Genomic DNA, 26824 nt, shown 5'->3' on the forward strand with positions numbered 1-26824 from the left:
GACCAGCTCAGCCCACCAGGGGGCAGGGCTGGCTGGCATGTGGTGCTGGGGGATTGAACCGTGGTCCCTGTGATTTGCCAAGCTTGTTCCAAGTAGGTGCTTTAGACCACTGAGCCATCTCGCCAGCCCTTAACTTGTTTTTAATATATTACAAACCAGGCAGGGCTGGGGAAATAGCTCAGCAGCAAAAATGCCTGCCCAGTAAGTGTAGTAAGGTCCTAAATTCAATCCCTGGCACAAAGAAAAAAACAGGCATAGTAGTGCATAGCTGTAATCCCAGAACTCAGGAGACTGAGGCAGAAAGATGACTGTGAGTTGAAGGCCAACCTAAACTAAGAAGACCTGTCTAGAAAAACAATAATATATGGGGCTGGGGAAGTGGCTCAGTAGAATAAGCGCTTCCCTGGCAAGTGCAAGGTCCTGAGTTCAATCCCCGGTTCTGCAAAAAAAAAAAAAAGAATATACAAATACTAGTGTTGTCTAGAAAACTTTAATGGATTTATTTGTAATGTTATAAAGATGAATAACTGAAACTTGTTCACTGAAACATTTTTACCTGAGTTAATACTTTATATCCCTGCATTTATATTAAAAATCCACACAGATAGCTGGGTGTAATGGTACATGCTTTTAATCCCAGCATTTGGGAGGCTGAGGCAGGAGGGTCTCCATGAGTCCGAGGCCAGTCTTGGCTACATAGTGAGTTCAGGACCAGCCTGTTGTTACAGAAATAAAGTAACAACAATTTAAAAAGGAACAAATAATTCACATATCTGAAAATGGAAAAACTACCAATACCTGACTTCTGCCATTTTTCCACCCCAGTCATATACTTGGGTACATTTTGACCCCATGGGGAAAATCTAGTGTTCAGAACTATCAATGACAGGAAGAACAGGGGAGGGAAAAAATTTTTTTTTCTTGCAATGAAATGCTTCCCATCCAAGTAGATTGTGTTTTTCTTGTTTTGCTGGTACTGAGAATTAAATATAATAACTTCTTAAATACATTTGCCATCTAAGTGGGATGCTGGTTGGATGTGTTTTGGCATAATTGTTACATGTTTGGCATGGTAGCACACACTTGTGTCTGCAAAAATGCCAAACAAGCTGAGCAAAGGGGCACACGCGCCTGGAATCCTCAGGTGGGAGGACTGGGAGTTCAAAGCCAACCCTGGTGATTTAGCAAGACCCTATCCAAAAAGTACCAGTCAAAACCAGGGAGACAGCTAGCAGCATAAGCACCTGCCTGGCATGCGCAAGCCCTGAGTTCGATCCCTGGTACTGCAAAAACTCAAAACTAAACAAAAAGAGCCAGTCATATAAGCCTCTCATTTGGGCCAGAGACATAGCTCAGAGGCACAGAACCTGCCTGGCAAGCACAGAAGTCCTGGATTGGCTTCCCAGTACAAAAAAAAAAAAAGGAAAGGGGGGAAGGAGAGGGATGGGGGGGGGAGAGAGACAGAGAGAGACAGAGAGAGAGAACAGAGGATAGAGGACAGAGGACAGAGGAGAGAGGGAGAGAACAAATAAGACTCATTTGTCTCCTGCCAAACACCAAAACACACTTGGGAAGCACAGATCTGCTTCAGAGTCCTGAGCAATTTCCCACATCTGCTGTAGGAGGGGAGCATACAAATCAGCTCACTGGACTTCTATGGAGCTCAGGTGTCAAGAAGACCTATGTGTAAAAGGTTTCTTTACACACACACCCCCCCCATTAAGGGGTGCGCTCTTTCCAGTTGCTTGCTGGCTGCTTTACCACTGGTAGATTTGCCAGCAGTCCTCACAGGAAATGCGGTGTGCAGACTTCTTACCTGCTCCAGCAGAAGCTCACGGGAGGCACTAGCCTTAGAGAGCAATGGTAGGACCTGGAAGCAGCTGCAAAAGCCCAAATTCATTTGTCTGCAGTTCTCCCAACACCATTTGTTAAAAAAAAAATCCAGAGCCAGGCATGGTGATGCACACCTGCAATCCCAGCACTAGGAAGGGTGAAGCAGAAGGATCACCTCGAGTTCAAGGCCAGCCTGGGTTACACAGGGAATTCAAGGCCAGCCCCAGCTACAGAACAAGACCCTGTCTAAAACAGTTAAAAACATTTGACCACATATATAAGGGTCTACTTTAATTTTTGAATATATAGAATCAAATTAGAATAGCTTGCAATATATTTACCTGCTCATTTTAACATTTATTCCAATTGAGTCAGTTTTGATTGCTTATTTTCCTCATCATGGACTATGTTGCCTGCCACTTTATAGGCTTGATAATCTTTGATTGGATACCAGACATTGTGTATTTTATCTTTTTAGGTGTTGCTAATTTTACCTTGTTAGGTGTTTAGGTATATTTATAATCCAGTGAATCCTTTTGAGGCTTTTATTTTGGGACAGTTAAATTACTTGGAAATAGCTAAATCCTATCAGATCTTAAAGCAAAGACATTCCCCCCCCCCCCAAATCCAGATCATTGGTGTTCAGTGGTATGACAAGACCGTCCTGGCTTTTATCTCCTACCCCATGATACCCTTCCCAGGGCCACAGCAGGGAGAGGGCCCCCAGGGGCAGGGGCGGTTGCTGCACACACATAGGCCCTGGTGAACATTCTGCTGAGTCTGGGCGGGGGAGGGGCTTGTCTCCCGGTCATGCTCTCCTTCTGGCAGTTGCCCCCATGAACTTTTTAAAAAATTATTTATTTGTTTATTTATTTTTGTGTGTGGCCAGCTCATCCCACCAGGGGGTGGGCAGGCTGGCATGTGGTGCTGGGGGATTGAACTGAGGTCCCTGTGCTTTGCTTGGCTTAGCTTGTTCTAAGTAGGTGCTTTAGACCACTGAGCCATCTCACCAGCCCAGCCCTCATGAACTTGCTTCTGGTCTCCTAGGCTCTTACTGTGTGCTTAGCTCACAGTGTTCACCAGCTCTGCTCAGCTCCCTTCTATACTACAGCCTGAAAACCCTCCAGGAAGTGCATTGCAAGTCACAGGGCTCCTTTCCATTGGTCCAGAATCTGTCTTGTGCTGTTAAACATCCTTGAAAACCACAGCTTCATTTATTTGGTTTATTGGTTCTGTTTTTGTGATCTTGGATTGGCAGGTAATCCTGATTCTGGTTCTCCATACTAGCTAGAAAGAGAACTCTGGACAGTTGCTTTTTTTATCGGAGAAACAGCATCTCTGCAAGACTGTGTGAGCCAGGGAAAGCCCTCATCCAGTAGGCACTCAGTCAGCTCTTCTTTCCTCACACACAAAAAAGCTTGGCTCCTAGGAATCTTAAGTCTGGTGGTGAATTGGATCAACTTAAGGAAAATTTTAAGTCCAGACACCTCGTAATCAAACCTATGCTAGTCAGCACCCTATTATCTTGAGGGCCATCACAGGTAAAAGTGCCACTTGGAGGGTCCCATAAGAGGGATGAATTATGACTAGAAATTCCTAGAGATGATCCAAGCTGATCCTCTGACATTAGGAGCAGATATCCACTTCCTCCCCAACCCCAACTTTGGTTTAAGCAAGTTGTGCCCTGTTCCCTTTTGCCAGTCTGATTCAACAGTAGACATGTGAGCCAGGTCTAGCCAGTGTGATACAGGTCCAGGAAATGGAGTGGTTTCTGGGGAAAGTCTCTTTTAAAGGGAGTCACTGTAATTGCTATATCTCAGTGTGAGTCTTGGAGCTGCTGCCACCATCTTGACACTAAGCTGGGGAAGAAACCAATATGAAGGTTGGTAGATGAGAGAAGAATCCTAAGTCCTTGAAGATACCATTGAGCTGATGAACCAAACAACCCCAAAACCCATCTCACCTCTGGATATTAATGTATGGGGGAAAAAATCCATTGCTTAAGTCAACTAAAGTCAGTTTCTGTTAGATGCAACCAAAAGCACTGTCACTGAGCCAGGGAGATGGGTCAGTAGAATAAGCACTTGCCTAGCAAGCACAAGGGCCTGAGTTCAATCCCTGGTTCTGCCAAAAAAAAAAAAAAAAAAAAAAAAAAAAAAAAAAAAAAAAAAAAAAAAACCCAAAACCACAAAAGCACTCTCACTGAGCCTAGAATATAAAGTGTGGCTGCTGGAGAGAGAGAGGCTGAAATGACCTTTTCTTCCTGCTAGGAGTTCCAGCTTTGTCCTCTGGACAGGGACACAGGCTCAGAGCTATAAGACATGAGCATGGTCACAGTAGGGAATGGAACAGGCAGCATGGCCACAGGCCTGCCTTCCTGCCAGCACCCTGTGTGCCACAGCCCCAAGGGAGAGCCCGAGCCTGCTCTGGGGCGTGTGGGGCCTCACAGTCCATCCCCAAGGTTTAATTCTACTCAGCAAAGACAAGCAGATGCCAGACACTTCCTTGAAATTTTTGCTGAAATAGTGTCCTGGAGGAAAGTATCAAAGTCCCCTGAGTTATAATCAAGGCAGTTGCAGATTACAAGTAACTGCCAGTTTCAGGACAGATTTTTCAGAGATTGCAAATAATGTCCAAAGTTCTTTTCTAGTCCATCAGGACAGAACAGATGCCTAAGATAAGGCAAGCAAAATCCCTAGGATCACAGGCTTCTCTTCACGTCCAGGGATAGAGAATGGGTCCAGGAGCATTTACTACCCCATCTTCCAGACTTCCTCGGGTGGCAGAACCCCTACACCTCGAGAGCACTGAGGCCCAGAAAGGCCTTCAGCAGGCCTCTTTGCCCTTGTACACACTGCCAGGGCAGCTTGTCTTCCCCTTGCCCACCCGGAAGACCCTCCTGGGCCTCAAAGATGTGGTGCATTCGTTAATTTCAGTTATTGAGTCCCCCAGCTGTGCCCAGCCTGGTTCTAGATAAGGGGATTGAACAGTGAGTGAAACAGCAGTAAAGAGAAAAAGATAAATAAATGAATATGTGGCATAATAGCAAGTGGTTTAAGAGCTTAAACAAAACTCAAATCTGAAAATGGGGAGAGTTATAGGGCAATTTCTAGAAAGAAGTTAGCAAAGGCTTCCCTGAAGAGGTAAAAATACTTTTGCAAATCTTGTGAGGTATGTTTGAGCAGAGAAGCCTTAAGAAGCAAGGAGGCAGTTATGCAGATGTCTGGAGAAGGTTCTAGGCAGGGGATGCAGGAAGCAAGAGGCTTGTGAGGCTAGAGAGTGTCCAAGAGAGGTGAGTAGAAGTTAGACCGTGAGAGCGTTACACAATGTGCAGAGCCTATTAGCTTTTCTTATGTGACACTGGAGCAAGACATGGCCTGACTCAGGTTTAGAGTCATGACCACTGTGCACTCAAGCACCTGGTATATAGTTGGTGCACATTATAAACGATGGTCATTATCACTGGTTTTTCAGCCTTACGCTGAGCCTACTTAAACTTAAAGATGGCAGGAAGAACCAGACTAGAATCCTCTCATGCCCCAATGTCCAGCAGAGAGGAGGTGCTAAGACATGGATAAACACATGAGTCACTCAGGGCATAAATGGGTGAACAAGACTCATACCCCAGGCAGGGTGGAGGGATATGCAGTTGCTATCGAGTTAGGGAAAGATGCCCCTGTCCAGATGGCAGAAGGAGCCGATGGGCACTTGTTTTGCTAACAACCACCATCGTTAGCAAAGGACACAGAGGATAAAGATTCAGGCTGGAAGAGGTGCACCTGCCAATCACCCACACGAATCAGGGACACACACTTCCGGATCACCAGGATGCCTAGAAGTATAGTCTGAGTCCCCTGGGAGTGTCAGGAACAGGTGTCTGCACAAAAGAGAAACCCAGAGGTTGCAGCCCAGCCAGGCTCCAGTACCAAAATTCTGATGTTAAGCTGTATGTGGGAGGTGGCAGAAATTAATTGTGGGCTGGGGCAACCATGAAAGGGTTTCCTAGAAAAGCAGAAACCTGGGATAGAAAAGGTTCAAAGTGAAGACAGAGGCAGGGTGCACTGGTGCAGGCCTGTAATCCCAGCACTCGGGAGGCTGAGGCAGGAGGATTACCATGAGTTTGAGGCCAGTGTGGGCTACATCGTGAGTTCGAAGACTAGCTTGGACCACATGGGAAGATCTTGTCTCAAAAAAAAAAAAAAATTTACAGCCTTGGCCTGGCATCCTGAGTTCCTGCTTTGAGAAGGTAGCTTCAACCTACCCATGCAGGTTTGCCCATCCCAAGCAGGTACATGTCAAGCTGAGCCCTGGGCACATGGTACATCCCATACTCCGGCACCTTTGTGTGTGCTGTTCCCTCTGCCAGGAATTTCCTTCTCCAACACTTCTTTTTAAACTTTTTCTCAATGGGCAGCTCTGGTGTACCAAGTTCAGAGAAGTGTCAACGCGCTTGTTTCTCACATCACGCACACTTAAGATGAAATGATAACCACAGTAGACTGTCAGGTTCCCACTCCTTGGGGTGACTGTCACATGCCAGTGTGGCCTCTTGTCCTGCTGTGATTACTAGAAGCAACCTATTTCACTTCCAGATGTGTTCCAGCTGGATGATAAACTATCCAGTAACCCTCCTTATCCCCCCCCCCGCCCCCCAAACTCTTTGGGCAGAAACTGTGGCCACTCCTCACTCTAACACATTTGGATAGCCATTCACTCACACAGGTGATTCTGAGGCATTGGACACCAAACCACATGGGGCAAAGCAACAAACACCCCTGTTCTCCTGACTCGGGTGAGGGAGAGAGGAAGAAAATAAGTTCGTTTCTGAGTTAAAAGTGACAAAGCAGGTAGCTCGGTGGTCTAAACACCTGCCTGACAAGCGCAAGGACCTGAGTTTGATCCTTGATACCGCGTGCTTTGCTGGCCACCAAAATGGAGCATAGTGGCACAGGCCTGTAATCCCAGAACTGGGGAGGCTGAGACAGGAGGATCACTATAAGTCTGAGCTGTGTAGCAAAACCCTGTACCAAATTAATTAGTTAATGCTTTTTAAAAGTTTTTTTAAAAAAGCAACAAAGAAAAAATCATGAAGGGCCAGACAGAAAAGTCTGAAGAAATGGCATTTGAGACCAGAATGAATTGAGGGAGCCAAAGACATATCTGCGAGAGAAAATTCCAGAGGGGACAGAATGCGCAAACCACAAGGCTTCGTCCTGTGGATGTCAGGGAGGGGTAGGCTTTATGTGCTCAGGAAGCAGCAAAGAGGCCAGCGCAGAGGGAGCAAAGAGGCAACTGGCAATGTGGGAGGTGCAGGCGAGGACTAGAGAAGGCTTTGCCAGCTGTGGAAGGAATTTAGATGTGCATTTATTTGCTCATTTGTTTGTCTGCCAATATAGGGCTTTGAAGGGGAGTAACATGATCTAAGTTATTTTTCCCCCCTGGGCCAAAAGGTTTTTATTTTTCTATCACACATATAGAAGATAAAAGTGCTATAACTCTTTTGATTGGACAAAGCCACCCAGTGACCATTTTTCTGCTTAGAAGCAGCAGTGTCCTTAAAGGGATGCCAGTTAAAACACAGCCACCAACCAGGACACAGAATCATACAGACCATCAGTTACAGGTTTGTTTCTGGAAGTTGTTCTCAAGGAACAAGGTAACAACTTCTAGTGCTAAGTCCTGCAAAACCACCTTATCCAAAGTACTAACGAAGGTTATAGTATCAGACTACAACTTGCTAACACTCACAGTCATGGTTGCATAAGTTTGCATGTGGCACAGAGTAATTACACTCGCAGTCTTATGAAGTTCTCAGCAACAACCAGGTCTGTATCTGTACAGCTTAACTTCCCAGTGGACTCAGAAAAGGGGATGCACAGGGCTTACTTGAAAATAGCAATAAAAAGCATATAGCATTGACTTTCCATCCACACAAGATCATACCTGAACAAGAGAAAACCCTAAAGTTGCCTAACTTATAAAACATATTAGTTTCTTTTTTCCTCCTCCTGTTCCTCCTTCTCCTCTTTTTCCTCCTCCTCACCCCATTCTTCTTCGTTTTTGTCTTTTGAGACAGGTTCTGGGGTCTTCTGGGGTCTCACTATGCAGTTCAGGCCAGCCTTGAGCTCACTGTGTAACCGAAGCTGGTTTTAAACTTGCAACAATCCTCCTGTCTCAGCCACCACATCTGGCCATTAGTTTCAAAAAAGCAGAAATCAGGAGGTTCTCCACCTCTGCCCCAAAGATCCTGCCCTCCTCGTTGGCACTGGCTGTTCTCCACCTCTACCCCAAAGATCCTGCCCTCCTCGTTGGCACTGGCTGTTGCACAACTGCCCCCACTCTTTTGTGTCCCAGAGCCTAGGGAGCAGAAGACCAGGCATTACAGGGAAAGATCCCTGGGGAGGGTTGCTACCATCCCTCTGACAGCCCTATTGGGCCCAAAGAGGGGGCAGCTCAGCTATTTTCCTATAGGAATGCACAATCCACAGGGCCAGGGAGTGTAGACCTGGAGAGAAAAAAAGAGCTGGGGCTAAAGTTCCTCTAAAAGAAGAGAGCATAAAATGAAATGATTAACTATCCTGCCCTTGAAAATTTCCTGGTCTTTTTTCAATACTGTGCCCTGTCCCCCTCTCTGTTAACAGGTAGGGAGAAGGAACAGAGGGGGCAAAGAATGCTGACAATCTAGGGGACAAGCTCTACCTTTCTGGAAATAGAAAGTCTATCTCCTTAATATCTGCAAAATTCTTATTTCTGAATATTCTTTGTTTCTATTTCCTTTTTTCTGTTTTTGTAATTGTTTTTTAGTTGAGGTTCATGTTTTGGTTTTGGTGCCAAGGACCAAACCCAAGGCTTCCAGTTTGCTAGGCAAGTGTTCTACTGCTGAGCTAAATCCCCCAACCCCAGTTCCTTTGTTTCTAATAATGAAAAGTGGTGAAACAACTGGGCCAGTAGAGATAGCCCCCGGTGGCCAGAAGCCTCCCTTCCCATCACCTACAACCTGGAGCCTAAAAAAGGTGGGCACAGGGGAAGATGGCAAAGAGCCTGGATTCTGTGTGGGTCCAACAACAGGGCTCAGGAAAGTGAGCTGCTGGAAGGGATCCCATCTTTGCCCTGCCTCAAGCACATGCCAAGATACATAGCTGGGGGGGGGGTGTCACTACACTGGCAGTGGCCCTGAGTCCACAGCCAATTCTTGACATCCATGTAGACCTGGGACAGGCAACATCGCTGATGGCAGCCTAGGCACAACTATCAGAAAGGTGATGCCCAGGCATTGGTGAGGCATAGCACAAGTCTTCACAAGTCAACAGCAGTTCAAGATGGGGACAGGAGTGGGGCAGGAAGAGCAGTGTGATTACAAAGAATGCTCTGCACACTGCTTCAAACCCTAGACCTCATCCATGCTCGATCATCTAGCTGTCAGTTCTGCCAGATACCCAACACTGCATCTGGTGGCAGCCAGGCCTATGATTCTGAGGCCATACAATGGCCACAACTGGTCAAAAACCAGCAAATGCACCCACTTTGCCTTGGGTGACAGGATCTCACTTGCCACAGCCAGTGTGTAGGACCATGACTAGCACAGTGAGCACCAATGTGAAGCTCAGTGTGCTGTGGCTTTAAAGCATCAGCCTCAAAAAGGCACTAGTCCTTGTGATGCCTCATGGGTACACAAAGATGGGTGGAAGGCTAGGTCACGGATAGGTCCAGGCCATGAAAATAATGACAATTCCACAAAGCTGGGTGCCTGTGGGCTGGAGAGATGGCTCAGTGGTCTAAAGCACCTACTTAGAACAAGCTTAGCAAAGCACAAGGACCACAGTTCAATCCCCCAGCACCACATGCCAGCCAGCCCCACCCCCTGGTGGGCTGAGCTGGCTACACACACACACACACACACACACACACACACACACACAAATAAAAAAAAATTAAAAAAAAAAAAAAGCTGGGTGCCTGTTGTAAATACAATGGTGTGTGACAGACATGTGATGCTGACATGGGGCAGCATGAAAGTCACATGGAAACAACAGAGAGTAGACACAAAGGCCACAATCTTGCAGCTGAGTCCACTGAACATCCTGAGGAGCCAAAGTACACAAAAGAGAAGGCAAACAGCAAAGTGCCTGCTGCTTGCCCATGTCCACAGGAGACAGAAAGGAGTTTTATGTATGTACCATACTTCAGGAAAGGACCTTAGCCAGACTGGAACCTATTTGGCCTAGAAAAGGCCTCTGTGGGACCCCTTCCTCGGCTGCCTGATTCTGGAGGGCCTCATCAAGTAGTACTGCAGGAGGCTGGGCCACAGGTCATGTTTAATGATCTGGGCAACCCTGGCAGCCTCTGGGAAACTTCTGTGAAAACCAGTGGAAGCAGTGTCTAGGTTCTGCTGCACCAGAGGAAGGGGTTCCTGGCCCCGGTGCCATCTAATGCGAGGTGCAACAGACACCACCTGGCCTGGGAATCCACATTCATACTCCTTCGCTAGCATCTTGTTTCAGAAACAGGGTTGCTGTAAAAGTGGACCTTGAACTTGTAACCTATCCCAGACTGCCTGACCTCCCTCACCTCAAGGTCATCAGGTAGCAGGGCTTGTCTTCATCTTGGGGGCTGATCATGGTTGCCAGTGGTGGGTGGTTCCGGAAGGCAGTGACCCAAAAGCCTGCAATATTTTGGATGTAGCCAGCACCTCCTCCCAAACGTGCACTCAAGCCTTTGGCACACCCTGCCAGCACAGCCACTCCTGGCTTCCCGCTGCCCCTGGATGGCCTCCAATGTTTAGGCCCTTCAAGGTGCCGAGGCACTGAGTCCTCATGCACCACCTCCTCATCCCCCTTCAGTATCTCCTCCCCCTCCAGCTACTTCTCCAGCTCCAGTCTCTTCACCACTGCGGCCGGGGCGCGGCCTCCTCCATGAAGATGGCGCACTCCCCAGTCGTCACTTCCTCGGCTCCCCACTGCTATGTGCTTCAGGTTTCTGCGCCCTCATCCTTCCTACCGATTTCCACACTCGGGGCAGTGACCGCGGAGACCACTTCCTGACGTTCTAGGGACTGGTGGGACAGCCCCTGGGCTGCGTCCTCACGGAGACCAAGGGCACGCACTCCCCTCCTGCGCCAAGCCCTGCAGCTGGGCTCAGCGGTTTCCAGGCGCCCCCGCCCTTCGTGCGCCTCCGTCACCTGAGAACCGCTGTGGGGCTTGGGGGCAGCTAGATGCAGACTTCAGCACTGGGAAAGTGGGGGGATCTCTTACTTTGGGGCACGTGCTCCGCCCCTCATACACCCTCCTTCCCGGTGTGATTTGCTGGGGGCACAGCAAGGATCTAAAAAAGTTCTGGCTGAGTCGTAGATGCTCGAGGTAGTGCAGAGGAAGGAAGTGACAAGAAAGGGGGTGAGGGGGTAGAAGGGTAGGCAACTGAGAGCAGGCACATGGAACAGGCCTGATCCCTAGTCATGTCCCTCCTATCACAGCCACAAGCCCAGGAAATGTCCCTTGCCAGGCTCCCAGCTGTAAGACACTGCAGCCTTGCATAAGTTTAAGTACTCAGGCACAGGCAGGGGGCCCAAGAGGCGTCCCTCACAAGGAGTGGCCAAACTGGTAGACTCAGGTAGCATAACTGCTGGGCATATGAAATTGCTTGAAATATTTATATGGCAAAAGGGGAAGACAAGATCAGAGCAAAAGGACCTAGGGCAAGAAAGTCTTATACCACTGCAAACTAAGGAATAAGTGGGCATCTGCTTGGCTTCCAACAGCACTGGATGGCTGAAGCTGGGGACCTTGCTTTTTGCCTTGTCCTTGGCCCAGAGGCAACCCTTTGCTCAGTACTAGCCACAGTGCAGTCTGTGCTTGGGTATCTGATCTGGTGTGGTCACAACCCCAGATGTATGGTCTATGGAGGTCAGTATACCTCATACTCTCGTTTCTGCCTGGAAGCCTCCATCATTTTCTTCACAAAGCCTTCAGCCTCTTATGCTCAATGGACACAACAGCTTCTCAGCTGGAACCCTAAGACTTATCCTGGGGTATACACCATCTAAAGAGCAAACAGGCTTTCCTTTTAAGTTGCAGTTGGGGTTCTAAATGACAAGAACGACAGTGAACATTTATCAAGCAAGCAGAAAGCCAAAGAGATAAAGGTTCAGCCTGCTGCCCTTGTATACCAAACGCTTGCACATCCATACTTGTTAATGTCCTCACACATTTTGCAGCTGGACTCCAAGTTACTAGTACTCCTAGCCAGCCCATAAAAGGGTTAGCCCATAATGGAAGCATCTCAGCACAAGAGGTGGGGCCCAGGATGGAGACAACTCTCTCACTAGGGCACTGTCAAGCAATAAAGCTGGGCAAAGCCATGGCTCTCAAGTCTGTCTAAACCTAGGGGGTGGGCAATAGTGAGGGTAAAGCCAGGTCCTGGCTTTGTCACCAGCTGTACACCGTGGGCAGTGGGTGACTATAGTAGACATTTATCTTTTCTTGAAGAACCAGCATTCATGTCTCATCCTAACAGTATCCCACATTTCCACTGAGAAACCATTCCTGTGTCCCAGTCTTGTCACCATGAAAGTCAATAGGGCCTCTGTGAATAAAAGCAGAGCACTCTCTCCTAAATTCCTGAAAAAGGTTCTTTTTGGTCAGCACTGTGTGCAAAGGTCAAGTCTGGAATTACGGCATGTTCCACTCTTCCGCAAGGGGAGAACCTAGGTAGGGCATATACACGACAGAGAAACAGAAACGCTGAAGCCAACTATGTCTGAGCCTCTGGATCTAACCTTAAGATTGCATGACAGCTGGCATTTTCAGTTACATGAAATTTCCCTGTTTAAAACCAATTTCATTTTGGTTTTATCACCCTTGCATTAGAGAATAACTGACAGAATGACACATAACACTTACCTCAAAGATATCCAATTATGATCAGTCATTCGTTGCAAAGTACAAAGCTTATGTTAATATGAGCAGTTGTTCCTGTTTGCCCTATGCTCACCATCATCACCCTTAGAGGCTAAGGTGTCTATCAATTTCAGTTCTTCCCAATTCCAGGCTCATTCCAACCCTTTCCCAATCAGAGAGGTTGACAACTGCCAAACACATCATTCAGAAGTTTTTAATAAACAACTTCATTATAAAAACTTTTTTTGAAAATGTAATTCTGTAAAACATTGAAAAAATCTACCTTAACAAAGATAACGCCCTGTGCATTTTCTAATGGCACTTACATTTTACAATTAAAAACCTTGTTTTTATATAAAGCCAAAAATACTCCAAGAGGTTATTCACTGTGTTTACAAAGTGCTAGAAGATTTCTGTCTTGTATTTTTCTCTTTTTAAATAATCTGGCGTTATGAAAGTGGCCTCAAAGCCTCAGCCACTTGGAGGAAGGAAAGAGCGTGAAAAGTGGTGTTCAGGCATTCATTCTAGTGCTGAATATGCAGAGGTGGAGGAGGGAGGGGGAATCAGCTGAAACCAGAAGCAAAGAGACTGGGATGCTTCCACACCCCTCCACAGAGGCACTAGGTTATCACAGTGAACACCCCTTTCCCTCGCCACAGGCCCTACTCTCCAGTGGTGAAGGTCATGGCCAATTCCTTCCACAGCAGGTTCAGAGCTCCAGGAGAGGCCAGGGTAGGGGTCCCAGAGGAATCTGGATTTTTCTGGCCAACACCTGCCTAAGGCAAAGTTTCTTATTACATAAATATCCTTGTTAAAAAGCAAAATATTGATCCTGTACAATATTACCTGTTTTAAAAAAATCGTGCTTAAAAACAGCTCCTAGATAAGAGGAAAGATTGAGGGAGGGTGGAGAAAACAGCTATCAAAGAAGGAGGGGAGAATTTAAGGGTAACTAGGGAAAGTTTAGGGGAGTGGGGAAATTTAAACTTAGGACAATATCTATGAGCAAAAAAGTAATCACACCTGCTTCCCGGATTTCCATCAACAAATGCCATTTGCAAAAAGTTGGGGAGAAAAACTCATTGGTGAACCTTCCCCTGCCTTGACCTCTTTGATAGGGCAGAGATCTTTAGACCTGACACCCAGGCACACACAACAGCCCCTGGGTCAGGACTATACTCAGCCCTGAGCAGCTACTGTGTAGGGTGGGAGGTGCCTGCCCCTGCACAGGTCAGCTCACTGCTGACAAGAGGCTGGATCAGAGGTGCAGAAAGGAGACATTACTCCTTTTTTCTGGTCCTTAGTCTGTTCCACAAGCCATGGCCCCTGTCCTGGCAGGTGCCCCTCAGGTTCTCATGGCTTCAGTACGGATACTGAAGCATGTCTGGGTACTGAGTGTAACATAAAGCTACTCTTATCCTTTGAACAGCCTGGTCTTTCCAAAAAGGGGAGGAGCTTTTGGGGGTTGAAGTGGAGAGAGGCTTAAAAAAACAGCAGGGTGGTTATGGTCCACAAAAGGTGAAGGCAGATAATGTTCCTCTGCACCAGCAAAGTTCAGCGCAGAAGGAAAATTCCTTGTGATGGTGTGTGCTGAGAAGAGGAAAGGCAAGGCAGGAAGGAAAAAGGGAGATGGGAATGAGGGATGGCAAGGGGAAAAGACAAGGGCCAGTTACAAGATTTGAAATAGCTGTTCTGCCTGTCCTATGAGTTGTAAAGCATCCCTACAGAGGGAAGAGTTCAAGGGACAGGAAAAGGGTAGGCAGAGAAGACTCCTCTAACCACCCAGGACTTTATATTCTGTGGCCAAGGGTCCACCTACCTCTAGAAACTGAGGGTAAGGAAGACAGTGGGCAAGGGGAGAGGGTTGCTGGATCTAGCGAAGACCAGACGCAAGGAGTATGGCAACAGCAAGTCCTTTTGGATACTCACATAGTATTTCTGTAATCCAAGTCCCAATAACATGCACAGCATGCAGGTGGTGGCTGTGAAGCAGGATAGATGCTTTTCTGGGACTCACTGAAACTAATTTTTAGAAGCAAATACCTAGACTGATGTTAACATTGCCAGACATTTTTATATCTGGCTTTGCTTCTGAAAAAGTATATCAAGCTGCCTTGCCCAAATTGAAACATGGTTAATTATTTACTCTGCACTGCCTCCAATCAAGGGCCAAGGAAGCTAAATTTTAAGGCTGTCAACTCACATAAAGGTACTGGCCTGGACTAAAGCAGAATTCTAGTTCTTGACCTGCTCAGTTCCTGACGATACACAAAGACTCTAGACAGAAAGGGGCAGGAGGCCTAGTAGGAGGGTGAGGCAGTTCCTAGGTAGTTTGTCCTGAAACCCTAGTGGAGGCCAGCATGAGGCACTACCGGCAGAAGTGCCCAGAAACTGCTGGCTACATCTGTACAAGTTAACAGTAAAGAGGTAGAAGTGTGTTTCTGAATCAGAGGAGGTATCTCAAGAGGGTCCCACAATAGTGGTCCCTGAGCTGCCTCCTTCCATGCGTGGGAAGAGCCCATGTGGAACTGAGATGAAGCAAGCTTTGGGGTCTGGATGGGTACTGGGTGAGGGCCACACTGTCTGTGCCAGGGAGCCCTGCAAGTGAACAGAATGAACCTCCTCTTGAAAAAAAAAAAAAAAAAAAAAAAAAAAAAAAAAAAAAAAAACACTTTATGTTAGATAGTAAGGGCAAAACCGAGGGAGAGCATGAGGTGAAAGTTCCTTGATGGACAGCACAGAAGCCTATACACAGTGGCCCTGCATCCATGGGGACTGTAAAGTGGAGATGAAGGGACACTGTGGGTTAGAAAATTTTTGGTATGGGAGACAATGATTAGATTGATTAGGACTCAACTATCTGCCCAGTCCTAGCTTTCAGAAAACTTCTAACAATTTCACAACTTCCTGAAAAGGGGGCAGGCAGCAGGGAGACAGAGGAGCTCATTCCCTCTCCTTTGCTATTTCCACCTGCCTAGAACCCCAAAGTCCCTCCTTCCAAGATAAATAACAGCTCATAATATTCTGAGTGGGAATTACGGAACAGGGAGGTGACAGATATATGCATGCCTTTCATTTCTTCCCTTCTCCAGTTCAGAAGGGTGATGAGGGGGTCATGATGGACTTGGAGAAAAACAGACCTGTGAGAAAGCTGCTCCAATCTTCTTGCCTGTCTCCGGTGGACACTGCCGAGAAAGGCAGGAATAGATGCAGTCATGGAAGAAACTGAAGCAGTCCAAAAGTCAGTTTATTTCCCCACGGGGGAAAAATGTGACCTCAAGTGAAGAGAAGTCAGCAAGACCTGACTCCGCCTTGTAAACAGGGCTCCAGTTAACACCAGGTACCAAGTGGTTCCGGCTGGTGCCAACTGAAATGGACTGGTGGGAATGGATTCACGGTGTGTAAACAGTGTTCACTGCAATCACTCTAAGGCTAACTGCGTGGCAAGGGAGGTGAAATGATGTGTCTGAGACGAATGGACAAATGTGTAAACGGTACCGTTGCTGCACAACACTGACTGGAAACAGAGCTGTTGGTATCATGGGGATGGGAGTGGTCAGGAAGAATAGAAGCCTTCTCTCCTGCCTGCTGCTTGGAAGCAGGTAATGGAGCCAAGTGACCTTCCACAGCAGGGCCTGACCAACTAACTGCCATGGGGTCTGAAGGTTGAGACAGACAGCAGGCTTCTTCTGCAATTTATCTTGAGGTCATCCAAGGTGTACCCTCTGTGTCTCCAAGAGGCCTCCCTCTCCTCCAAAGAGGAGGTTCTGATTCTTTGGAGAAGGAGAAGGCTAAGTGTGGCTTCCAATTCAGATAAAAAATAAAAGTAAAAATACCTGAAAGTCCTATGGTAGATCTTTCCACGGTGCTGGGGCTCAAGGTTCCCCTGGAATCAATCCTGGAACCTGAACCCTCAAACCAAGTGCTCCATACAGACAGTGGAATTTTTGCTTTTTGAACCCAGCTCTGAAAGCTCAGCTGCCTTTGTGGGGGAGGTGGATAGGGAGGATACTCAGGCTCCATGATAGAGCCAAAGACTGCACTGAGGGCGCCATGGGGGCTATTGGAATGCTTGGTGGAAACGAGGCAGGGTGGTAGTACTCAGGCCAGAAGTGAAGACAGGAGGCAAAGAGTGCAGAGGCCCAAAGTTCAGTGGTCCCCCAGCTCCTGGGGAATCTTGAGGCTGAGCTTGCAGAGTGGTGAGCAGGGGCTGTGCCTCAGCCTGGGAATAGCCCATAACCAGGCCTCCTGTGGTCCCGGGTGGGTTACATGGGGGCAGATTGAGTGGAAGAAAGCCCAGTAGGTGGGAAAAGTCCACATTAGCAGCGCAGAGGGCCTCAGAGAGATTGGCGGGGCTCTTGGTGAGCAGTGCTTCATCTAGGAGGGCTGCAGCTGCTGCTGGCTGAGGTGAGGTGGGCTGGGGTTCAGCGGACGAGAGAGACAGGCTCCCAGGAAGCTCTGCCAGAAAACTATCCACCTCCACTTTGGGCAATTTGTCAGGCAAGTATGAGGTAGATCCAAGCTGGTATTTTGGAGGGAGCTGAGGTGGGGAAGAGATAGGTGAGGATTCCAGAGGGTAGCTCATACCCATGGGCAGCGTATTATGTACCAGGGAGTGTGGCACGCCAGTGCTGGGCATGGTAGGGATGTGGGCACCATACATGCCCATGGGCAGCATGCCAGGAAAAGCCTTGGCCCCCATCACGTCCCGAGAGGCCATGCACAGCACAGGGCTCAGTTCTTCCTTCACGCTGACTGTGGAGCTGCAGCTGAGTAGGCCTAACATGTCCACTGGCTCTGTCTTGATCTTGAGCAGCTCTTGAGAGTGGCTCTTCTTAACATGACGTGTCAGGTGGTCTTTGCGGCCAAATCGCTGGGCACAGTATTGGCACAGAAAGTCCTTTCGGCCTGTGTGCACCACCAGATGCCGCCGTACATCTTTGCGAGTATAGAACCGCCGGTCACAGTGGTCACAAGGGTGTTTCTTCTCCTTGGCACCACCTGCTACCCGGCGTGAGTGGGCTTTCAGGTGCTCTAGCAAGGCCTGGGTACTCTCAAAGGTCTGCAGGCACACCTTGCAGCTGAGGTCACCGCTGCTGGCAGCATGCATAGCCAGATGGCGACGGTAGCCCAGTTTTGTGTTATAATTCTTACCACACTCGGAGCAGTGGAGGGCCTCTTTGTTGGGGTCATGGGTCTGCAAGTGGTTGCGCAGATGGTCCTTGCGGTGAAACATCTTATCACAATACATGCACTGGTGGGGTTTCTGGGCCGAATGGGTGGCCATGTGCCTGGTGTCAGTGATGGAAGACAAGGGAGAAAGCAAAAATGTCATCACAGGGGCTGGCTGGCCAAATAATTTGTCTATGAATAGGAAACTACCTACAAAAACTATGGTAGAGTCATTTATTGAAATGTCATGCTAATTATATCCTATAGATATTTGTAAAATCTAGTAAATTCTGTTACTCTTTGCCACATGGGTTGTAGTAACAACAACAATCAGATAATTTGAACATCCAATTCAACTGGGGACTGGTTACATAAATTATGCCAAGTCTATAAAAATGACTCAACTATTTAAAAAATACAAGCTACTGAGAGACAGAAAAAAAAGTAAAGAAGCAAAACAGTGTATAAGAATGATGTTCAGTATATGAAGGGGAAATAAACGTATGTTTGCTAATAGGTGCTTAAAATATTTCTGGGAAGAGATATAAGAAACTGATATCACTGGTATCCTGACAGCAAAAAACTAGACGGATGTGGTAGAGTATGTCCATTAGATACATTTTGGTGTTCCTTAATTTTGAAGTACGTAAATATATTTCATCTTTTAAAAATTGAAAGGATACAATAAAAGGAAAATAAAATACATCTAAATGTCCTGATCTGGAACAAGTTCTCAAGATATACAGATGGATGAATGGATACAGATGGATGGTGGGATAGTCATAAAAGCAAGTTGAAATAGTACCTGTATTAAATCCCTTTTGAAAATATAAAAGGAAAGGAATACATGTTTGAATGCACCAAGAAGGATACACAGAAATTAATCCTACTGGCTGCCTCTGGGGAGGCGAACAGTGACTTGAGTGTGAAGACAACTGATTTTTCATCTGTACCACTTGAATTGTTCACCATATAAATCAGCAAGACTTCAAGAAATGTGTTAGTGGCCTGGCACCTCAATGCCTCATACTTTACCTGCTCCCATCTAGCTGGAAAGCAGCTTAAAATCCAGAAACTGAAATCCACAGTTCCATATACATTTAGAATCAACTCAGGAAGACCTCAAGGGCCCACCACTTGTCAGGCCCTATATGGGCTGCATCATTAAACTTAGTCTCCAGATGAGGACACTGACACACAGGGTGGCTTCACCTACTAGTTGTAAGTGGCAGAGGCTAGACTTAAACACAGATCTTCTTGAGACCTGGGTTTACTAAAGCACACCACAGTTGTTTAATACAGTACTAATTTAATACAGGCTAGTATAGTACCCAGTGACTCTTTCTACCTGGACAAACACCCACAATCTACATAGGCATGCTCATGCCAATGTGGATATTATCAATCCCTATAGCATAGCTCACAACATAACGAGAGGGAGGCACTAAAAGATCCAGTCTATTTCCTTCAGTTGCGGTTTAGGAAATTAAGGTCCAAACAGGTTTAGGAACTCACCTAAGTCCCAAGTGAATTATATGAGGGGTTCCTAGTCCTAGACTGGCACTGTTCCAACAGCCTCCCACTGGCATCTATTATCACTAGGAAAGTATAAGAGAACGAACCTAAAATCTTAAAACAGCTGGACATTGTGGCACATGCCTGTAATCTCAGAGCTTGGAAGGCTGAGGCAGGAGAACTGCTGCGAATTGGAAGCCAGCCAGAACTGCACAGTGAAACCCTATCTCAAAAAATGTCCCCCTAAAATATAGAAGCACCCTGACAACAACCCTTGTTTCCATGTTACCTTCTTGAACATTTTAGTTCCTTCCTGACACCTGCTTTTCAGATGAGGGCCAAGGCTTTTCTGTGTAGATTTGTTGATGCTTTTACTTGTTTGCTGTCTACTTCCTCTAATAGGAACATAAACTTAAGGAGGGCCAGTACCATTCCCTCCATCTATCCGGCTAATTATTTCCCAGCAATGAGCACTGTGCCTGGTCTGTAATAGTAGATCAATAAACAATAGTTCAGTGAATGAATGGTTAAATGACTGTACATCAGGCTAGTCTCTCTCAGCAGTAAAGGGTAAGTCCACAGTTGTTCTGATAGAAAAACAAGAGATAAAATGAAAATAGTTTTCACAAAGGTCCTCTCCTCACCAAAGTCCTAACTAAAGGTTCCACATTCTATTTCACTTTAGTAGAGCTTCTTGGACATAAAGTTTGAGAAAAGAATCTGACCCAGAAGGCACTAGAAACTCTACAGAGATAAAAGCAACCTGCTGAGCAGCAGCCTGATTCAATAAAAGCAGCAATGCAAGCCCAAGAAGCTACTAGATCTTGGGTCCATTATGTCCCTGCTGTGGGCCTCACTCACTTTACTTTTATTTTTTGGTGGTGTTTTTTTTTTTTTTTTTTTTTTTGAGACAGGGTCTCAATATGTAGTTCAGGCTGGCTTCAAACACACAGCAATCCTTCTGCCTCCTCTCCCAAGTACTGGGGTTACAGGTACGTACCACTGCTCCTGGCATTCACTTTAATATTTATACCCTGGACCAGATGATCTCCTTTTCTAAAACTCTTAAAACTGATTTCTAACTTCCAGCTATGATTCTGGTATCTGACAGAACTAGATACAGAAAGTACTACTAGGGGCCAGGGAGATGGATCAGTGGAATAAGCGCTTCCCTGGCAAGTGCAAGAGCCTGAGTTCAATCCCTGGTTCCGCCAAAAACAACCAAAAGAAAGAAAGTACTACTAAAGAGAATGTTCGGTCCCATTTGCTAGTGGCTGCCTGATATTGTATACATCAGGTTCTAGCATTTGAATCAAAAATTCCACCACTGTTTTTAGTGTCTTCAAATAGAGTTCAGGGTATATTTGTAGGGCAAATTAACTACCATGTTCCTGCATAGATAAAGCTCCAATTCAGTGGCACCTTCCTGGCTTTGAGCTTGGGAATCTCAGGGCATAAAGAGGCATGGATATGTTACCTACCTATACAGCTTATACTTGGAAGCAAAAGCCTTGCCACAGTGCAGCTGAGGGCAGCTATATGGTTTCTGCTCTGGATGGGGGAGGCTGTGAGGCCTCAGCTTCTCCCCATTTGGGAATGGTGTCCCAGAGATTTCACATTGGCACTTCACTTGACTCTCTGCCTCCCGGCCCCGAGGCCTGGGAACTAGTTTCCAGCCCACTTCCTCCTCCTGCTTTGCATCTTGAATCCAGGGAGGGACGTTGGTGAAAAATGTGGTCATGGCAAGGCTAATGGCGAAGGGCCATGTTATTCAGAAAGCCTCCCCATCAGCTCCACTCAGGTTCTCGCTCTGTCACAGCCTCCAATGCAGCCTTCAGAAAACAATCTCTTCACCTGAAACAAACATCAAAACATCTGCTGTTAGGGAGCCCAATAATTTGAAAACATCAGCTTTGGAGGCAGACAGATCCCATTCCAATGTCATCCCTCCCACACAGAAGCTGTGTGGCTTTCAATTACTTACCTCCCAGAGCTGTTTCTTCACTTATAAAGTAGAAATAACAATCTCCAAAAGTAAATGAGGTCATGAATATAAAGGACTCATCAGAAGGCTGGGCACATAGTAAGTGCATACTGCTAACTACTATTATTATTAGTGCCTCCCAAGGAAAATAAGATAGTCTGAGAAACTAAAAGCTCTAAACTTTCTCTTCTGACTTCACTTTTACATCTTTTCCACTTAACTTAGAAATAGCAGCTCCTCCTCCTCTTTCACTCTGCACCTCCCCCCCCCCCCACTTTCTACAATTCTTTTTCTGGAGGTGCTAAGGAGCAATAAAATGTCCAAAAGGCAACAGAGAAGACTTTACTTAGGAAATTTACAAAGAGCAGTTCTATGCCAGATGTGCTCCACAGCAGCACATCAACATCAAGAGATTCCATGGAGGTAACAGCATATTCTTAGCATGCTTTTTCCTAAACCATTACTGGCCTCACCCTAACCTCTAAACCAGATCTCTTGGTCACCTTATTCAGTCCATGTTTCATTAGCCTGTCTAACACAAGGTGCTGAAAGGTCCCTCCAACAAATTCTCAAGGCGCATGTGACTTTCTCTATTAGGAACAAGTAACAAGTATGAATGTAGGTATTTTGCCCTCTTGTGAGAGTCAACTCTGATAACTTGCATTAGAATTCAGTCTTCTCCACCTGACATTGATCCTCGGTGAGTTTCCTATCCTCTTTCACCTCCATATTCCTAAGATCTTTCTGAATAACATGGCCCATTTCCACATGGAAAGAGCAAAAGAAACTGCAACTTTAAGATGAATTAGTCATTGAATGCAGCAGCTTAACTTATGTCTAGAAATTTCTGGTTTAAACTGGCTTCACAATATCATGCTTCAATTCCTTGAGCACCTCACTTCAGTTCCGAGTGGGTTCTATATTTACTCCTAATGAACCTTTCTCATGACTCTCAGTTTTTTTTTTTTTTTTTTTTTTCCCAAAAACTGGCTTCTCAGCCCTTGCAAAGAAAGGTAGCAGAATCTTCAAGTCTGACCCTTTCCCATGTTGGCAGAAGTGGTAGTAGGAGAGGAAAAGGGCTGCAGTAATTGTGACACAACTCCTTTCCTGACACCAACTCAGAGGAAAAGCCTGGGAATTATCAGACTGACTCTCACAAGGGGGACAACAGACCCACATGCATACTTATGAGCTTACCACACATTCCCCAATTACAATGCAACCTGCTACAAGAGGGGTGTCCCTTTGAAGAAATCAGATCAAAATTTGGTCAGAAGGCTTTTCCACATGCAGAGAGCAAAAACGGTGTCTCCGGACTGTCCACAAGAATCTAGGGAGGGCTCCAAATGCATAAACCAGCTGTGGGTCATAGAATGCTTGCTCAGCTCATTAGCACCTGCTGCTTACAGTGACCATTCATCCAACAGACTAGCCATGAACGAGATGATAGTATCAGCGGGTTCATGCCCCAGAGTTTTGCTCATCATTAACAGGGGCTATATTCTGTTCAGGAACTATTCCTCTTATTGAAGAAACACTGCAATGTAACACAATAAAGATTTCCCCATCACAAGTAGCGCTTTGCCTGGAAAGATCTGCACAGAGGTGGTCTCATTTTGCATGTGCTAGGGATCAGTAGGCAACAGTAAAAACTAGACTTACTTGAGCCTTCAAGTCATCATGACATATTTCCCTGCTTCACTATAAACCTCAAAAGCCTCTGACGTCTGGCTTTCATTGTTTAAGTCCCCTCCCCCTTTACAAGGGTGGAATTACCTGTTTATAATACCAGTGATGATTACTATGCACCTTGGAAGTGGGTAGAGAGTGAGCTCAAGTGTGCCTATTTAGTTCTGAGGGACTTTCCCATACCTTCAAAGTCATATTCTATTCCCCCTTCATAGCTGAAATCACACACTTCAGCCTCTGAAAAGTTGGGAATGACAGCAAGAGGAAAGGAAATCACATCACTTTGGCTGATGCATGAAGGGAGCCTAACCTTGGAAACTCCACCCAAACTGAGAAAGAGAACAGTATGTCCCCTACCTCCCACACACACATCCACCTCCTCTATTCTCCTGAACATGCACAAACAAGACACAGCAGTTTAGCATACTGCTACTGAAAGAGTGAATAATGGGCTTCTAGGAAAGAGGCTGGCAGTAGCTAAGAAGAGCTCATGGGGTTGTACTGATGGAATCAGAGAAGGCAGGCAGGAACTGTGTGCTTAATTAATGGGGGCTACGGCTTTAAAAAGAGACACTATCCTGATCCTACTTTCCTAGTCCTTTTAAAAGGCACTACAAAGTACAGGCTGTTGGATAACCAAAGCTGGTAGGAATCCTTTTGAGGATGTAGTGTCTCTCTGTGTATGTCTCTATTTTTTTTTTTTTTCAAACTTCTCTGATCCAGAAAGATTCTTCAGTTTGTTTTACATACTCATGATTGTTCCATCTGATTTTTTCTTTGGCAAAACTGTGAAAGAATTCTGCTTCCCTTGCAAAGCTGCTCTTCTGGTCTCATACTCTACTCTACTCATAACAACTATAGAGAAGCTGACAGAACCTGTTTCCATAAAGCAAACACAATCCCTCCCAGTAACTGGTATAACTCAATATATTTTCAGCCTAAGATTCTTTCTGGCATCTGATCTGAAGGGGGAGGTAGCATGGAAAGAACCTTGGACTTGCTATCAGACTTGCCACTTACTGGCTGTGAAACCACCAGTAGGTTACTTTATTTCTGTGAACCTCACTTTCCTCAATTTCTAAAATAGAATTTTCTGAGATTCTCCTAGAGGATTAAGTGAAATAATACTCTTGAAAGTGACAGGAAATATGTGCTGAATATATGCAGTGCCCTTTCTGAAATCCAAGTTGTGCCTGCCTTTGTTCTGCATAGTGCCTGAGTAGTACTTCTTCCCCTCCCTTTTAGAATTACTTCTGAAGCCTCAAATAAGTTTCCTTCCCTCCCCAGCATCTCCCCAGAATTTGGCCTTCCCCTTTTCCCATATAACTAGCGCTCAGTACATCCCCTCTAACCAACCCCCTACTTTATCTTCCTCCAGTACACCTCCTGGGCCAGAGTTTTCTCTTGCCACTTTATTACACCTGTTACTAAGTTGCCAAAACAGGAATGCCAAATAAGAATGCTTTCCCAAAACTCTGGCTTTTGGAAGTGAAAACAGACATACTGCTCCTATCTGCTTGTTTTCTTTTGAGTGCCATGATGTCTGATGAAACTATAGTCTTATAATGTTACATCATCACTACAGAAACTGTGATCATTCTCCATTATTAGCCTGTTTCTTCAACTGTAAAGCTAAAAATACTTACCTCACAGACTTGTTGTAAGGATTATTTTAGGTATGCAGAAGGCTCAGCACTGGGCTTGGCCTGCTATAAGCGTCCAACAAAAGAGGGCTATTATCTTTGTCTTTGTATTGAGTTGCATATTTCCACCTTCTCTTGCCACACTCCAACTCCTCCCCCCAAATACTGTTGAAAGATAGCACCCCCACACCCAGAAGCATGTAAAGGGTTAATCTCTAAGTGTTCTTAACTAAAGAAACCCACAGAGGATTAACAGCTCCACTTCAGTGACTACCCTAAAATAGCTTTTATCCCTCCTGCCCAAGAGCTGCTTGGGGATCTGAAGAACTCAATTCAACACCTGCCGAGGAGGAAACACACCCAGGAACTTTCCTTAGGGTGGACAGAATCCTCCCTTAAGCAGAACCCAAAATAGCAATTTGAAAATTATAAATAGAATGGGGGGGGGGTGAAGCTCCTTGACCTGGGAACCAGAAACAATTTCAAAAGGCACACTGCTTGGCCGTGAAGCTAAAAGGAACAGGGAGAATGGGAAAAGCTGTCCCCTCCCCACACAGGCACAGAGGACACTCCAGAATGGTGGGAGAATTAAATTACAGGGACTGGCTGAAGAGTCTCAATGACTTGCATCATTCCAAGAAACATCAAACAGGATTAGCAGGGCTTGGATTTACTCTCGGGCTGCTAGTTCTTCTGTCAATGTAGATGGGCCCTTTTTGGAGTTCCTTTGATTCCTATTTCCTCTGATTCCCACTAACTCCGACTCCCAGGGAGGCCTTGAGCAAAAGGCTGCAACTCAGTATAGCCTAGAGGAAACCTGATTAGATCCCCACCCCACCCCCCAATCTGGCGGCCTCACCTTAGGACAGGACGGTTAGAAACCCAAGGCCGCCGACTCTCACAGCCTAGGCTGACAGGTGGAAAAACACACAAGCCAGGAGACAGGCCACACTTGTAGGTGAAAGCACCAACTCCCTTTGCACCACTTGCCCCCTTATCCTCCCTCCACTTTATAGGACCCATTTTCCTCAACACGTTGGGCCACAGGACCTCACCCCGCTCAATGGTGGAAAATGTTAATTTCCCACAGGAATGGAAATCGGAGTGGATTACAAGGGAGAGGAGTCAGACACTCAAGAAGAAATGGGGGGGGGGTATCCTCAGATGGAAGGAAGGACGAGAATGGGAAAGTATTAGGAGCAAGTTATTTCGGTCTCTAAGAGATACCTAAAAGAAAGAGGGTAAGTCTTAGGGTGGAAGGAGAGTTCTGGGAGTTAAACACAGAAAGTGAATTCTCTGAGTTTTAAGAGGGTCTAGAAATGGGGAGCCCGATTGGAAATGCCTAAAGTTTAGAAGTAAGGACACTAGGGAGGGAACTGCAGGTAGGGCTTATTTAGGTTCCCCAGACCCAGATATTTTAGGGAAGCCTCTCTGGGGTTATGTAAGTAAGGAAAAGTAAACGAGGCAAAGAGTGGACTATTTGGAGCAGGAAAGAGGGGGTTATGTGGGTCAGGGTAGGCGTGTCTGAGGAAGGGAGCAGGTGCAGCTTATCTGTCCCCCAGACCCTGGTCCCTGGTAAGGTCGGCAGCGAGTTATCCGAGTCTCTGGGGAGCTTGGGGGTCGACAGTGGGTACCCGCTGGGCTGCGTGCCCACGTCTCGGAAGGGAGACCAGTGGGGCTCCTTCGGGCCCCCCCAGACACAAGTATAAGGTCCCAAGGAAAGTTTTCACTACCCTAAGGCCTATCCAGGGCCCGGCTGGCTCAGAGGGGCCCCCAGTCGGGGGTGTGGGCGACCGCGCTAAGGGGCCCCAGTTGAGGGGCGCCGCGGCTCCGGGTGCCGGGCGTGCGGGCGCGGCAAGATGCCTCCCGCCCCGTTCCCCGCTGTCCCCGGGGCCCTCGCCGGCACTCACCGCGCTCGGGACCCCGCGCTGCGGGCCGGGCCGCGCTCGGGCTCCGCCAGGCCCGCTCAGGCCCCGGTAGTGGCGGCGGTCGGGCCATTGTGCGGTGCATTGTGGGAGCCGCGCGCGAGCGGGCGCTCGGGCTGTGGAGGGGGGCGGTGCCGCGACCTCTCTATGGTCCCTCCCGCCTGCCAGCTA

The 26824-nt window shown here is 46.8% G+C and overlaps 1 protein-coding gene across 2 annotated transcripts; it reads right to left on the reverse strand.

Annotated features, from left to right (window-relative positions):
* Window positions 1–15380: 15380 nt before the first annotated feature.
* Plagl2 (PLAG1 like zinc finger 2) lies at window positions 15381–26792 on the reverse strand. 2 transcript variants are annotated; one of them, XM_004630798.2, is made up of 3 exons: window positions 26639–26792; window positions 20894–21266; window positions 16677–18016 (listed from the first exon to the last, which is right to left on the reverse strand). In XM_004630798.2, exons 2-3 carry the CDS (start codon window positions 21151–21153, stop codon window positions 16786–16788), a joined length of 1491 nt encoding a protein of 496 aa, XP_004630855.1. In that variant the 5' UTR covers window positions 21154–21266; window positions 26639–26792; the 3' UTR covers window positions 16677–16785. The 2 variants fall into 2 exon arrangements, with proteins under 2 accessions (XP_023570624.1, XP_004630855.1); XM_023714856.1 differs by lacking the exon at window positions 20894–21266 and having other exon boundaries at window positions 15381–18016; window positions 26639–26713.
* Between the last annotated feature and the right edge of the window lie 32 nt (window positions 26793–26824).

Source organism: Octodon degus, unplaced genomic scaffold, assembly GCF_000260255.1.
Source record: "Octodon degus isolate 3935 unplaced genomic scaffold, OctDeg1.0 scaffold00037, whole genome shotgun sequence".
Taxonomy (NCBI): Eukaryota; Metazoa; Chordata; class Mammalia; order Rodentia; family Octodontidae; genus Octodon; species Octodon degus.

Excerpts from the sequence above, each read along its gene's own strand:
- Plagl2 (XM_004630798.2), bottom strand. The coding sequence starts at position 21,153 with ATGACCACATTTTTCACCAACGTCCCTCCCTGGATTCAAGATGCAAAG. Across the intron at positions 18,017-20,893 it reads TCCAAGTATAAGCTGTATAG|GCACATGGCCACCCATTCGG; the intron begins GTAGGTAACATA and ends CACTGACACCAG.